This window comes from Oryctolagus cuniculus, chromosome 18, assembly GCF_964237555.1.
Source record: "Oryctolagus cuniculus chromosome 18, mOryCun1.1, whole genome shotgun sequence".
In the NCBI taxonomy this organism is placed as follows: domain Eukaryota; kingdom Metazoa; phylum Chordata; class Mammalia; order Lagomorpha; family Leporidae; genus Oryctolagus; species Oryctolagus cuniculus.
This window is the reverse complement of record NC_091449.1, coordinates 40352688-40367613: the sequence shown is the minus strand read 5'-3', so window position 1 is coordinate 40367613 and position 14926 is coordinate 40352688. Positions and strand designations below refer to the sequence as shown.

At 54.1% G+C, this 14926-nt stretch overlaps 2 protein-coding genes across 2 annotated transcripts; both read right to left on the bottom strand.

Moving 5' to 3' along the window:
* Positions 1–1282: 1282 nt before the first annotated feature.
* Positions 1283–2972, bottom strand: LOC100343802 (metallothionein-1A). The gene is made up of 3 exons (XM_008257316.4): positions 2672–2972; positions 2138–2203; positions 1283–1514 (listed from the first exon to the last, which is right to left on the bottom strand). Exons 1-3 carry the CDS (start codon positions 2697–2699, stop codon positions 1423–1425), a joined length of 186 nt encoding a protein of 61 aa, XP_008255538.1. The 5' UTR covers positions 2700–2972; the 3' UTR covers positions 1283–1422.
* A 5889-nt stretch (positions 2973–8861) lies between these two features.
* LOC100343557 (metallothionein-2E) lies at positions 8862–10382 on the bottom strand. Its single transcript, XM_008257317.4, has 3 exons — positions 10152–10382; positions 9572–9637; positions 8862–9088 (listed from the first exon to the last, which is right to left on the bottom strand). The coding sequence occupies exons 1-3, from the start codon at positions 10177–10179 to the stop codon at positions 8997–8999; spliced, it is 186 nt and encodes a 61-aa protein (XP_008255539.2). The 5' UTR covers positions 10180–10382; the 3' UTR covers positions 8862–8996.
* Between the last annotated feature and the right edge of the window lie 4544 nt (positions 10383–14926).

Sequence of the window (14926 nt, the reverse complement as noted above, 5' to 3'; positions counted from 1 at the left end):
GCAGGAAACAGCAGCCCAGACGCTGGGGTGCGCCTCCCTGGTGTGAGCCCCCATCAGGCCCTGGGCCTGTCCTCGGGCCTAGGAGGGTCTCCACGAGGACACTTGTCATACGTGGGTAGTGAGCCCTGCCCGCCTCTCCCTCAGCAGCCTTGTAGGAGCTGGACTTCCGCTGGGCACCTCCCGGGCCCCCTCAGACACCAGACCTGTGGCCACACATCAGGGCGTTGCCTGGGCTGGAGAGCACGGAGGACCCCACAGGTTCCATGGGAGCTTCCCCAGGGCCCCTGGGCCCATTGTACACCTAAGAAGCCATGGAGGGTGCTGGGAAGGAGGCCTGGGGTGCTGGTCTGAGCTTGTTTAAACCCCACAAGTGATTGCACTGAGCAACCCGGTGGGGAGACTTTCTGATGAACGAGACACGTGGCCCCCGGCAAAGGGACCGGGAGCTGCTCCCACCCCCTGGGATCACGGCCACCCCTTCTTCCCATTTCCCGAATGCACCCAACTCTTCCCCAGGCCCAGGACCCTCCTGGAGGTCTCCATTTAAAGGGCTGCTCATCCAGGCTCACTCCACAGCCTTCTGTCATAGCACTGCTACTTTTTGTACAAAACTTCCCATTTCTTTTTTGAATATGTTTTAAAAATTTTTTATTTGAAAGGCAGAGAGCCAGAGACAAAGACGGATCTTCCATCCTCTAGGTCACTCCCCAAATGTCCTCCAGTAGCCATGGCTGGGCCAGGCTGAAGCCAGGAACTCAGAAGTCAGTCCAGGTCTCCCACTTGGGTAACAGGGTCCCAATTACTTGAGCCATCATGTGCTGCCTGCCAGGGTGCATGTTGGGAGGAAGCTGGATCAGAAGTAGAGAGCCCGGCACTTGGATATGGGACACAGGCATCCCAAATGGCATTTTAATCACAGCACCAAACGCCTATCCCAGGATCCTAGTCTTCAGTTATCTGTATCTGCCCTGCCCCCTGCGCCCATACCACTGAGAACCTTATACCTAACTGTGTAAACAGTGGGTACACCCTGGGCAGCTCTAAGTACAGGCAGACACTCAAAAACCAAGTGACATCTGTCAGCTGTCTCTGAGTGGCAGAGAGAATTCCCCACCACAGCCCACAAAGGACAGCCCAGGCTAGACCAGGCTGCAGCACACCTAGAACACCTTGTACCCGGACCCCCACTCCCAGTGTCACCTCCCCCACAACCTGACTTCTTCTACATCCCGACTAGAACCAAGTCCCATGTTCCCACACACCAAAGGCACCTGGAGCCACAGAAAGTCTGAATGGGTTTATTGTCATCCACATCTCTCATAGAAAAAGGAATGTAGCAAATGAGGCTCGTATGAAAAAAAAAAAAAATCCAGGTTTGTACACAGTGCACTATTTACATCCGGGAGCCGGGCTCTGCGGGCGTCAGGCGCAGCAGCTGCACTTGTCCGATGCCCCTTTGCAGATGCAGCCCTGGGCACACTTGGTGCAGCCGGCGGGGCAGCAGGAGCAGCAGCCTGGGAAGAGGAGAGAGAGAGGGAAGAGGTCAGAGCTGACTTGACTGGCCCCTCCCTGGCACAGGCTCGGCCCCCAGCCCGGCAGGAGCCCTAGTTCTAGCTGGCATGCCCGGTCAGCACACAGCTGGTGGATGCTTGGGTTGGGAGTCACACAGAGGGGCAGCAACAGGACCTCTGGGAGCAATGGAGCCACCAAACTGTCCAGGGATGTGAGGAGTTCCTCAGGATGAGACAGGGGTCTACCCCCTCCAAAGCAGCCCTGGGAGCCTACATAGGAAAAGGTCGACCCTGCAGCTCAGAAGCCACACGTGGTCCCCAAGGTCAAGTGCATCCAGTGCTTCAGACCTGGGTGGGTTGGAAGGCTCCATCAGGACACAGGAGACAAAGGTTCAAGTTCTGGCTCTGCCCCTGACAACAGTGGCTGTCCCCTCTGGGCCGTCTATCTTGGGAAGTTGGGACACACTCTTCTCCATGGCCTTTGGAGCTCTGACCCCAAATCAGGGGCTGAGGGGAAGCTGGGCACCGGCCAGTTCCTGCCTGCTCAGCCCCCGACTCCTTCACCTTCACTGGCCTTGGGTCCGCCCGCCCCCAGCCCGGTCTCCCAGGGAAAGCCCCACACTCACTCTTCTTGCAGGAGGTGCATTTGCATTCTTTGCATTTGCAGGAGCTGGCACAGGTGCAGGAGTTGCCTGGGAGGAGGAGAAAGGCCAGCAATGAGCGATGGGTGTGATGCAGATCAGACCCGAGAGTTCCTGTCCCGCTCAGGGAAAAGAAAGAGAAACCTCACTCTGTCCCCTCACTCCGGGAAGAGCACGGGTCCTCCTGGTCTTATCCCAGCCCAGTCCAGGAATACTGGGACCAGGGGCAAGGACCTTATGTCCTGAACTCAGAAAAGGCAAGGTTCTCTGCTTCCCAGCCAGCCGGGGTCCTCGGAGGCCTGCACGAAGCGCGGGGTCACAGCCACCAGCCCCCACCCCCTCGCCCCGACCTGCTGGATGACGTCAGGCGGGCCAGCCCGGAGCCCCGGGACCTCGGCTCTGGCGAAGAAACCAGAAGCCCCGGGAAGCTGGAACCGCTCTCAGCTCAGCGACCTGAACGTGGCCTCTTCCCCCCACCCAGGGCTATCGCATCCCAAGCCCACAGCCAGCGTCCCTTACCTGTGGCGCAGGAGCAGTTGGGGTCCATTTCGAGCGAGGTGAGGTCCGACGTTCAAAGTGAGAGGCGAAGACTCCGCAAGGCTCGTGGAAGGCGCGCTGGAGCCCAGGCGGCGCCGGCTCCTTTTAACTGCCGCGGGAGGGAGCCCGGGCGCAAAGGCGCCGCCCCGGCCCTTGCACCCGCCCCAGCTCTGGCGCACGGCCCGCAGTCCGTGCCGTGCTGAGCTCACCGCGCGGGCCGGGCGCACGACTCCCGGAGCGCCGCTCGGTGCGCACGGCGGGGGAGGCTCTTTGGCGCCGGATCGCTCGAGCGAGGCTGTGCGCCCGGCTGTATTGGACTTCCCTGTAGCCTTCCCGCCCCCTCTCCAATTCCCGGCACTTCCCCGTGCCCCCTCGCACCGTTGACCGCAGCTTCACCTTTCCCGGAGTGCGTGTGCAACCCCAGCCCTCTGCTCACGGCCCGGGATGGGGTGCTGGCCGTGGAGCGCAGCGAGGGAGTTGTGTGCAGAGGTCTGGCCATGAACATGACCCCTGCGTCCCCCGCTGTGCCTGTCCTTGTTCCCATGCCAGTCCTTGGCCCCGTTTCTCTCGTACACAGCAGGAAAGCAGATCCGGGGCTCTGCCTCCCTCCCCCCAATTCCCTGAGCCTGAGGGGTGGCTGGGCACATTTGTCTGGGTCCTCCTATCTGGAAGACTCTCCAGGGGCTCCCCTCAGCCTAGCCACCCCACCTACTCCAGGATGCCCCCAGGGGAAAGCTCATTTTAAAGTCTTGTCCTTAGGCAGTATACAGAGCCTGTGTTACCTTAAAAAGCAGAAAAGTGATGGTTTCTCTTTCAGGATCTTTAGCTATTATATAGCCTGTAGACCGTGCCAAGCTCTGTTTATCATCCTTTTCTTTCTTTCATTTTTTTTTAAAGATTTATTTATTTGAAAGTCAGAGTTACACGGAGAGAGAAGGAAAGGCAGAGAGAGGGAGAGAGAGAGAGAGAGAGGTCTTCTATCTGTTGGTCCATTCCCCAACTGGCTGCAACGGCTGGAGCTGCACTGATCCGAAGCCAGGAGCTTCTTCAGGGTCTCCCACGTGGGTGCAGGGGCCCAAGGACCTGGGCCATCTTCTACTGCTTTCCCAGGCCACAGCAGAGAGCTGGATTGGAAGTGGAGCAGCCAGGACTTGAACTGGCGCCCATATGGGATGCTGGCACTGCAGGCCAGGGCTTTAACCTGCCTCACCACAGCGCCAGCCCCTATCATCCTTTTCTGCGAATCTTCCCAGCAGTGCTTTTAAAAAAATTATTTATTTATTTGAAAGTCAGAGTTACAGAGAGAGAGAGAGAGGAGAGGAAGAGAGAGAGAGGAGAGGAAGAGAGAGAGAGGAGAGGCAGAGAGAGAGAGAGAGAGAGAGAGAGAGAGAGAGAGATCCTTCATCCAATGGCTCATTCTCCAATTGGCCCCAACAGCCTGAGCTGTGCTAATCCAAAGCCAGGAGCTTCCTCTGTTTCCCCCACACAGGTGCAGGGGCCCAAGGACTTGAGCCATCTCCTACTGTTTTCCCAGGCCATAGCAGAGAGCTGAATTGGAAGTGGAGCAGACAGGTTTTGAACCAGCGCCCATATGGGACGCCAGCACTTCAGACCAGGGCGTTAACCCTCTGCGCCACAATGCCAGCCCTCCCAGCAGTGCTTTTTATGAGCCCGTTTTACTAAGCGCACACCTACAACCTGAGTCATATGAGTAACTATCCGGTTGACATAGGGCTAGGAAGTGCTGTATCTGATCAGCTTTCCAAGGGCAAGCGGTCCATGAGAAAGCTTCCCTTTGGCCTAGGTATATCTTCAAAACCTCTCTACTGATTGAAATCTTGAAAGCAAAAACAAGATCAATTTCGGGGGCAGCAAACAAAAGAGATACGAAAGGGAGATACACACACACATAAATTGTATGGCTACAGGGTATGCCAAAAAAGTTCAAAGGAAAATGGAAATTAAGAGACCGGTTGATTTTGGTTCAAAAAATTTTGAAAACATTGCATATGAGAGGTTTTCTGAAAGTTTTTGGAACATGTGTGCTATGAAAATAACTATGCAAAGATTTAAAAAAAGATTTTGCACCAAAGCAAAGGTATCTTTAAAAATCTTTGTTTATATCACAGGGCCAGGCAGAGAGAAACTGGAGATGTTCCATCCACTAGTTTATTCCCCAAATGCACACCACCACTGGGGCTGAAGCCATAGCCAGGTGTCTCACGTGGGTGGTAGGGACCCAAGTATTTGACTTACCTCTGCTTCCCAGGGTGCACAGTAGCCTGGGACCAGAAGCAGAGCTGGGACTTGAACCCTGGCACTTTGATATGGGATGCAGGCATCCTAACAGCAGTAACAAATGCTCACCCTTAAACAGATCTTTTAATTCCATTTTCCACGAGTGTTTTGAAGTAACTGCATATGTGGAAGGGGAATGGATTCTCACTTTCAGTACTGGTTGAGTTGCTTTTCATATAAACATGCATAAAGTAATATAACTGGCTGGCGCCGTGGCTCACTAGGCTAATCCTCAGCCTTGCAGCACCGGCACACCGGGTTCTAGTCCAGGTCGGGGCGCCAGATTCTATCCCGGTTGCCCCTCTTCCAGGCCAGCTCTCTGCTGTGGCCAGGGAGTGCAGTGGAGGATGGCCCAGGTCCTTGGGCCCTGCACCCGCATGGGAGACCAGGAGAAGCACCTGGCTCCTAGCTTCGGATCAGTGCGGCGCCAGCCGCAGTGGCCATTGGAGGGTGAACCAACGGCAAAAGGAAGACCTTTCTCTCTGTCTCTCTCTCTCTCACTCTCCACTCTGCCTGTCAAAAAAAAAAAAAAAAAAAGTAATATAATGGCTTCAAAGGAAAATAGTAAGTGAAATAACGGTGCAGGTGGTAGCAGAAATGGAATTCATTCTATTGTATCAGTGACGAGAACACAGGCTCTTGTTCATGACTGAAGGGCTGATATCCTCCATGTGGATCCCCCAACCCCTTTTATTTAAAGAGACAGAAAGCACTTATATCTGCTCTCATTCATTTCCTACTTGCCTGCACCGGCCAGCAGACTGGGGCTGGGAACCAGGAACTCAGTCCAGGTCCCCCTACAGTGGTGGCAGGAACTCAACTACTAGACCCATCACCACTGCCTTGGTGCCTTCTGGAGCTGGAATCAAATCCACGCACTCTGGTGTGAGATGCAGGCGTCCTAACCACGAAGCCAAATGTCTGCCCCAACCCACTTTTTTTGTGGAAGAGTGGAGGACCTGCCTGGGTCACAGGTCACATACTCATGTGGTTGATATAGCCAGCGTAAGATACTCAGGGAGACCTGTCAGGCCTGGCTTATACATCTAGAGGTAGAAAAGTGGCCTCTACGGACTGGACAAATTGGAAAATTCAAAAGTGGAACATTGATTTTGAGCCCAAGTGATATCAAGAAAATAAATTCTTCAAGAGTAATGAAATAAAGTACTTAGATGAGAAGAGGGATGGCAGTTAGCCACTGTGCTGACCTGGACCCTTGCAAGACTTCTAGACTATTTTAGTTCATGTTTCAAAGACTGCTTTCTCCTACTAGGGGAAAAAAAGCCAAACAGAACTAACATTTCTAGTTGCTGAAGTGTCTGTTTTAAGGCGCTGAACAACTGGACCAAGCGCAGCAGGAGTGTGAAGTGAACCCACTGAGAAACATTGGAATATTCTCCAGCAAGTTTCACTTTCGTTTCTTGTTCATTGATGTTTGCTACATGTGATTGAAATAAGATTTTTCATAATGCTACTGTTTTGAAAATATTAGTAATTAGCATTAAATTGTCTTATAACATTTAAAAAAAGTGGCCTCTGTGCTATGAAAAAGAGAATAAAATAATAGCTGTTATTTTAGACCTCGCACTGCTTGCCAGACACCACTGGAGCTGCCTTCCATGGACTTGCTCGCTCCCACAAGCCAGGCCCTGATATTCTGCCCCTCGGACCCTGGAGGAGGCTGCAGAGTGAGTGTCTGCCCCGGCCCCGGGTGACATGGTCACGGGGTAGGTGAGAAGGATGCAGGAGACCCAGGCGAGCACAGCAGGCCTGGCTGCTTCGTCCCCAGGCAGTGCAGAAGGATGGGAAAGCAGCAGCTACTACCAGACGGCTCTCTCCACGGACCACACCACGTTCCCAGCGCCTTCCCTGCAGCAGGTCATCAGATGCTGTCAGGCAGGTGCCAGGATCATGCCCCTTTCACAGGTGACGAGGATGAGCCGCACAGAGGTTCTGTCACACTGCTGTAGGTGGCACAGGCTAGCTGTCAACACCATCGTGCCCTCGCCTACTGCTCCTGCCTCCATGTCACCTATGAGACAAGGTCACTGAAAGCTGGCACAGCGGCAGCACTGAGAAGGACCCGGAGTCGGCACTCGGCTCCCTCTGCTTAGCTCTGTGGCCTCTGGGGCCTCCGTTTCCCTTGTCTCCAGGTAACAGCACAGTCGGTCCCTCCCAGAGGACCCTTCCAGCTCTGAACAGAAATAGGCAGGGTGTAGCGCCCCTAACATCATCCTCCGCTCACTGTGGTCAGGGTGAGAGGCCAGCCGTAGTAGAAGCCCATTCAGAACTCTCTCGCTCTGTGGGACACTGGGCAGGTGGCTCAGCTACCGTGGTAGGCGGTACCATCACTGCAGCCCCATGCATCATCGCCGGTGCCACGGTCCTGAGGTTTGTCACTCTCGTCCACTATATTGTGAGAAGGTCAAGTGATCTGAAAGGTGGGAAAGGCTTCACGTCTGCACAGACGCCGGGCAGCATCTTAACTCAGAGGGCTCTGCAGGAGGCGCACACACTCCTGGCACTGGGTCAGCTGGGTTGCCATGGCAATCGCAGCATCCAACCCACAGCAATGCTTCCACACCTAACGGCCTTCTCCCAGGAACCTGTGGGATTTAACAGGATTCACTCTCCAAGAAAATCGGTGTGAGCAGGATGATCATCATTGCCACTGTTTATCAAGCCCCAGCCAGGAGCCGGGCCACTATCACATTTAATCCCTATAAATAGTTCTCTTTTTACAAATGAGGAAAGGACATTCAGAGAGGTCAAGTGACTTGCCCAGGCCACACAGCCAGTAAGTGGTGAACTGGGCCGTGTCCCAGGGCTGCCTGACATCAACCCATGCACTCGGTGCAGGCTGCCCTCCCTCACACAGGGAGCTCCTGACTTCAGGCCAGGAGACTCATCTTCTCCTTGACTACACATCAAATAGCAAGCCCTAACAAACAGCCAGGGGCACTAACTGTTAGCTCTAATTAGAAGGCACCAGGGCCTCACTTCTAATGAACACCACGCCCTTCCAACTGCAGAATCCACCATCCCTCTGGCATGGGCTCAAAGGGAGTCCTGCATGTGGTGCCAAGGTTCTCTCCATGTTGCCAGGACAGCCAGGCAACTTCCTCCAAACACCGCGCCACTTTGCTAGGTTGAAGTAGCCAAGGGCTGGCATTTGCAAGAGAGGCAGATCCAGCCCGACTCGGAGGAACTCCCAGCTGCAGACCCACAGCACAGCAGGGAGCCATCCAGGGTCAGCAACAGCCAACCAGTGGCAACTGGTTGGGTGGTCTGGGCCGGCGCTGCCCAGGGTGCGAGGTCCACACACTGAGGCTGGGCTCTGAACTCTTTCCAGTGTGCCATGTGCTTCATCGGTAGGCAGCAGCAATTCGCCTGTTCTTTCTCCGCATAGTTTTACAATTTTCCTGTTGAATCAAACAACCCCGCTGTTTTCCCTGATTTCATTGTGTTCATAATTAGTGTCATGTTATTTACCAAGACTTGGGCTTGCAATGGACAGGAAATAAAAATGGTTCCATTACCCCGGCATTCCAAAAGCCCAGGTGGGATTCAGCAAGTGGAGAGTTGGACTCCACCCCATCTCTCTTTCAAGCCTAAAATTGGAATTGAAATGGGTAGGGTAGTCAGAGAATAAAAATGAGGGATGGAGGAGTTTCTGTGGCACTAACCCTTGACCCGAACAGGGAGGCGCCATCTGCCCCTGACACACCCTAAGGCGCTGGGAGCTCAGAGAGGAGCCCTGGGCTGCCTGAAGGGGCCAACACTTCCTTCCAGAGCCCAGGGCTCCGCACAGCCAGGTCAGTTCTCCAACCCAGTCTCTCATTCCCAAACCACACAGAAAAAAACAGAGTCAGCATGAAGTCAACAACTTTTATTATCATTCACACATTTCACACAAGGAATGGAGCAAAGGGGTCGGACTGCATGGGGGAGAAAATCCAGGTTTGTACACATTGCGCTATTTACATCTGGGAGCTGGGCTCTGCGGGTGTCAGGCGCAGCAGCTGCACTTGTCCAATGCCCCTTTGCAGATGCAGCCCTGGGCACACTTGGTGCAGCCCGCAGGGCAGCAGGAGCAGCAGCCTGGGGAGAGGAGAGAGAGAGGGAAGAGGTCAGAGCTGACTTGACTGGCCCCTCCCCGCTCCCACAGCGGGTCTGGCACAGGCTCGGGCCCCCAGCTCTGCAGGATTCTTTGTTCAGGTTCACAAGCAATGGCATAAGACAAGCAGTGGAGGGTTTTCCCATCAGAGAATTGCCTGGCCCTACCTGAGCCCGGGGCAGGGCAGAAAGACTGGGGCTAAGGATGGAGGTAGACCAGTCTTGCAGAACGTCAGGGAGGAATGCCCCAAGTACTAGGTCTGTCTTGACTGGCTGTTGCAGTCTCTGGCCCTCAGTTTCTACATGCTAACAGAGGCTGGGAATCAACCATCTCTATACTCTATGACTGATCCTGAATCAGGTGCCGGGATGTAGGCAAGCTGCGCACTGCCCTGCTCCTGCCTGCTCTGCAGTCCATCCCCGCCTCTGCTGACCCCCCAAGATGCCCAGGGAAAGCCCCACACTCACTCTTCTTGCAGGAGGTGCATTTGCATTCTTTGCATTTGCAGGAGCTGGCACAGGCGCAGGAGTCACCTGGAGGGAGGAGGACGACAGGCAGTGAGCAATGGGTGTGATGCAGAAGAACCAGGAGTCGGTCAGCCGGCTCCCTGCTCAGGACACCGCAGCCAGGTAGCTCTGTGTCCCCATAGCTTGTCTCCCCATAGGCTGGGAGGGGCATGTTACCCTTCTGATTTTACACCCCCCCCAGAGCCTTCTGTTGACAGTCCTGATAGGCGATGTCCCTGTCACCTCCTAGCCCGGGCAGCACAAGTATTGCTTAGGGCACAAGGTGCTGGTCAGCAGTCCTCGACCTCCTGAGCTGGGGAGTTTCCACCTTACATCCTCCCGCTCTTGAAACGGGAGGCACTAGGATGATGGGAAAGTTCTAAAAGATGCTGAAGGCATTTGACCGGCAGAAAGCACCAGAATTGCAAAGTAAAGGAGTCCACTTCGGCCAGCACTCCCAGTGAGCCCTCTTCCCGCCCCAGAAACCTTTTCTCTGGCTGAGAAAAGGAGACCCTAAGCCTGGAAACCCTGCATCACTTACGGGTGGCGCAGGAGCAGTTGAGGTCCATTTCGAGCTCTGGTGAAGCTGGAGACGCGAAGTGAAAGGTGAAGAGTTAGCTGGGCGCTTGAGAGGCGCGTTGGTACCTAGGAGCCATCCCCAGCTCACTTTATAGTCGGAAGAGAGGGCCCGGGCGCAAAGGCCCCGCCCCGGCCCTTGCACCCGCCCCGGCCGGGGCGCACGGCCCGCCGCCCTGGACCCGGCTGTGCGCACTCCGGGCCGGGTGCAGGATTCCCGGAGCGCCGCTCTGCGCGCACCGCGGGGGCGGTGCCTTGGAGGCAGGCTGGCGTGGGTGAGACTGCGTGCCGGGCCCAACGCCCAGTGTTTCCCGCCGCCCTTCCCCGCTGTTGTGCTCCGAGGGCGCTCCGGGAATCCAGTCCATGCCGTACTCCTGCCCTCTCCCCCAGCCCTGCTGAGTGTTCCCAGCCTCGCGGTTCCCGAAACTCGTGTGCAGTCCCAGCCTCGCGCTCACGTCCCGTGATCGGCGCGAGCTGGGAGCAAGCACAGCGAGGGTGTTGTGTGCAGAGGGCTGGCGGTGGGTGTGACCTTCGCCTGCCCTGTGGCTCTCCCTGTCCCCACGTAGGTTCTGGGACACGTTTCTCTTGTGCACAGCGACATGGTGGACTCAGGGGTGTGCGGGCACATTTGCCCCAGTTCTTTTACTTAAGCGTCCTCGCTCCTCCCTTAGCCTAGGGCGCCCGCCGTCTGTAATGGAAAGGTTCCAAGGGAGGCTCCCAAGAGGGCGATCTTGTAGCTGTGCAGATCTAACACTGGACAAAAAGAGTGGTTGTTTTTCTTTTAGCATGCCCGTTACCGGAGGGCGGGCGCCCGCGGCTTAAGCGCCGCTTGTGACTCCGGTATTCCGGGGATCGAGGTCGGTGTCCTGGCTTCTTTTCTTCCCGCCCAGCTCCTTGCGAATGCGCACAGGAGAGCAGCAGAAGATGCTTGGGCCCCTGCCACCCACGTGGGAGACCCAGACGGAGTTTGGCTCCTGGCTTTGGAGACCAGGTTGCTGCCATTTGAGTAGTGAATCAGCAGAATATACGATTCTCTCTCTCTCTCTCTCTCTCTCTCTCTCTCTCTCTCTCTCTTCCTCCCTCCCTCCCTCCCTCCCTCCCTCTCTCATCTTCTCCCTTTCAAATAAATAAATGATAAACTATTTCCATTACATGGCATTAATCTACGCCACCCCCTGTTTTATCACTTTCCATCTTTGAACCTTCACAACCCCAAAGGGACATACTAGGTAGAAATTCTTAGAAACTGGACATCTACAGCAGGACTTTGAGCAGCTAGTCCAGGCACAGAGCTAGAAAGCAGCCCTGCTGCTCCTGAATCCGGTCTGTTTCACAGGCTAGAAGAAGGCCTCTCACCTCCCTCTGTCTGCACCACCTCCCTACCACTGGAACCTTTAAAAACAGGAGCAATCCTGGAGGCCTATCAGGAGCAACAAGAGTGACACAGAAGGGATAGATGCATTTGCTACTTTCTATATCTGGAATACCCAAACCCTAACCCTAACCCTAACCCTAGATGGATCCTTATGTGCAGTGGTGACAAAGAGTTTGCTTTTTGTGTGAAGGTCTTTAAGGAAATAGGAATCTTCACAAAAAAATTAAATAATAGTGCATTTTTAAAATTGACCACCAGGCTTGCTTTCTTTATTTTTAGTTATTTTTCTATTTCAAAGGCAGAGAGACACAGAGAGATAGAAATGGAGATGGAGACGGAGACAGAGATAGACAGAAAGAGATCTTCTGTCCACTAGTTCACTCCCCAAATGCCCACAACATGCAGGGCTGGGCCAGGCAGAAGCCAGAAGCCAGAAGCCTTGAACTCTATGTGACTTTCCCACATGGATAGCAGGAAGCTGGAATCAGAAGTGGAGCTGAGACTTGCACCCAGGTACTCTGATATGGGACGCAGGCATCCTGGGGCATCTTAACCAAATGCCTGTGCTAACGGCACGTTTTATAACAGAAGTGGCCGGCACCCCCGGAATCTGTCAGAACATGAACTGTCTTGCTCATCCCTTTATCATGCAACCTGGATCCCTGTGTAGAGGCTCCTGTCTGGGCCACAGATCACATACTCACCTGGTTGACAACAAGGACATCAGACACTCAGTGAAAACACCAGATCTGCCTTATTTCTCTGAAGTAAAAACATCTCCTATGCTATGAAGAAAGACAATAAAATAATATCAAAATATAATAGATCTCTTGGAACAATGCCAGCTGTCGCTCCCCGTCTTCGTGGAGGAACGACACTAAGCCCTGCGCTGTTCTTTCGTCTGCTCGGCCCTCCCCGGGTTTGCTGCTGGTTCTTCCCGGGTTGGCTACTATCCCTTCCACCTCCGTGGAAGGGCAGTTCCCCCTGGCCGCATTCCCCACTTCCGCAGGGGAGCGGCACACCGCCGGCCGGCTCTTCTCGGGGGCTGCACGGGTTCCCTTAGATGTTCCCCATAGATGTTCCTGGTGCATGCCGTCTCTCTCCTCCTTTATAGTCCTCCTCCGCCAATCCTAACTCGGCTGCCCACACGCCGAGTACGCTGCTCTCCTCCAATCAGGAGCAAGTCCTACAGTTTATTAGTTGAACTGGAGGCAGCTGTGCGGAAGCTGTTTACTTCTCTCCCAACGCCACATTGTGGGAGAGCAGATGCATAGAATAAGTCTTAATTCGAGTAACTTAGTCTAGTCCGGATTGCTCCCCACAGCCAGCGACAATGCCAGCATTCCATATGAGCACCGATTTGAGGCCCGGCTGCTCCACTTCCGATCCAGTTCCCTGCTAGTGTAGCCGGGAAGGCGGCAGAGGGTGTCTCGGGTGCTTGAGTCCCTGCCACCCTCGTGGGAGATAAGGATGGAGTTCCTGCCTCCCGGCTTTGGCCTCGCTCAGGCTCTGCCATTCCGGCCATTTAGGGAGTGACCAGTGGATGGAAGATCTCTCTGTGTGTCTCTTTTTGTAACTCTGCTTTTCAAACAATAAATAAATAAATCTTTAAAAGATATATAATAGATGCCTTATCACTTGACAGGAGCCAGTCTCAGTTCGTTACATCTATCAACACTCGTAGTCCTTAAGCAGACTCTATTATGATACCCCTTTTGTGGGAGGAGATGGAGCCAGGCATGACACTGCTAAGATTAGTGACTGCAGCGTCACGCCCTCACCCTTCACCCCACATCACCCTATCATGGGAAAGTCCTTGACCTTGAACAGGAAGAAGACCACTGAGCCAGCAGGCAGGTATCTCCGCAGAGCTCTGTGACCTCGTTGGGCTTCCGTGTGCCATCTCTCAAGTCAGGGACACAGTAGGACTAACAAACCAAGGGCCCTTCTGGCTCTGAACTGGGAGAGGCAGGGCTGGGCATCCAGCGATATCAGGATCTACAGCTGAGGTCAGCACAGGAGGACAGTTGTAGCGTAAGTTCATTCACACTTTCACTTCCAAGCTGTGTGTCACAGGCTGGTTGCTTAACTCCTCTGGAAGATGGCATCATCTCACCGCCCCATGCACATTCATTGTCTCACTGTTTCCTGTGAAGATCAAGTGTCAGGAAGTTGTGGGGAAGGCGTATTGTCAGTCCAAATGCTGGGGCAGCGTCTTGTGTTACAGGGTTTGGTCATGAGATCACCCACAGGCTCTTAGAACCAGATCAGCAGAGTCCTAATCCCCTCCCCAGCTTCCAATCCGTAGCAGTGTTTCCCACAGAGGGGCCTTTCCAAGGGGCTTGATGGGAGCTAACAGAACTCTGCCATGAAAAAGTCCATGTGAACCCAAAGCCACAACCACCACTGCTTATTCAGCCTTAGCCAGGAGCTGGGCCACTGCCACATTTACCCACGACCTAGAGACATAATCTCTGTTCTACAAATGAGGAACCGGAAGCTCAGAGAGGGTGAGTAAGCCGTCTTCATCACACAGCGTGAAGTGGTGAACTGTGCCGTGAACCAGGGCTGTGTGCCTGCCATAGCCATGCACTTGGCACTGCCTGCCTTCTGAAACCCTCTTTTTACACAGGGCACCTGCAGGCCAAAGTGGCTCTGACTCCTTGGCCTGAGACACCATCCTCTTTAACATCAAATATCAATTCCTTGACTATGTAAGCCGAGAAGCTACCTGCTGCTGTTAATTACCAGGCGCCTGTGGCTTCTGGCTTTGCTCCTTCCTGGCAGACCCACCGCACCCTTCACAACGCATCTGAAGAAACAAAGCACTTCATCTGGAACCAATATTTATCTACACGTTATCTTGCGGAGATAAGACTAGGTAATTCCCCTCACATCCCCCATCACCTGCTGGTTTGCGGTACAACAAGGGCTTGAATTTGAAGGACTGAGCTGATCGAGGCCTGACCATGGGGGGAACTTCCAAAGATTCAGAGGCAGATAACAACACGGGCCGCTCATGCATTGTGACCTGTCCATCACAAGAAACTAAGACACATGGTTCCTTGGGGGACCCCAGACCAGTGCTGCTCAGTGGGTGTGGTCCACACCCTGGAGCAGGTCTGCACACTTCGTTTGCCATGCACACCCTAGCACAAGTGTGTAGTGCTTTTGCAATTCCACATTTGCTACATCACGTTGTTCTTAATTTTACTGAAACGCGCCTGTGTAGTCTAAAGTTTTGTCGTAGGTAATGTATTGTATCTTATCAAAATGTAGTACTGTGACACGGAAATAAAAGCTGTTCCATTGCTGCTGGGTGTTTACACAGCAGACAGGGGTTGGGATTCCATCCTGAGCCTCTT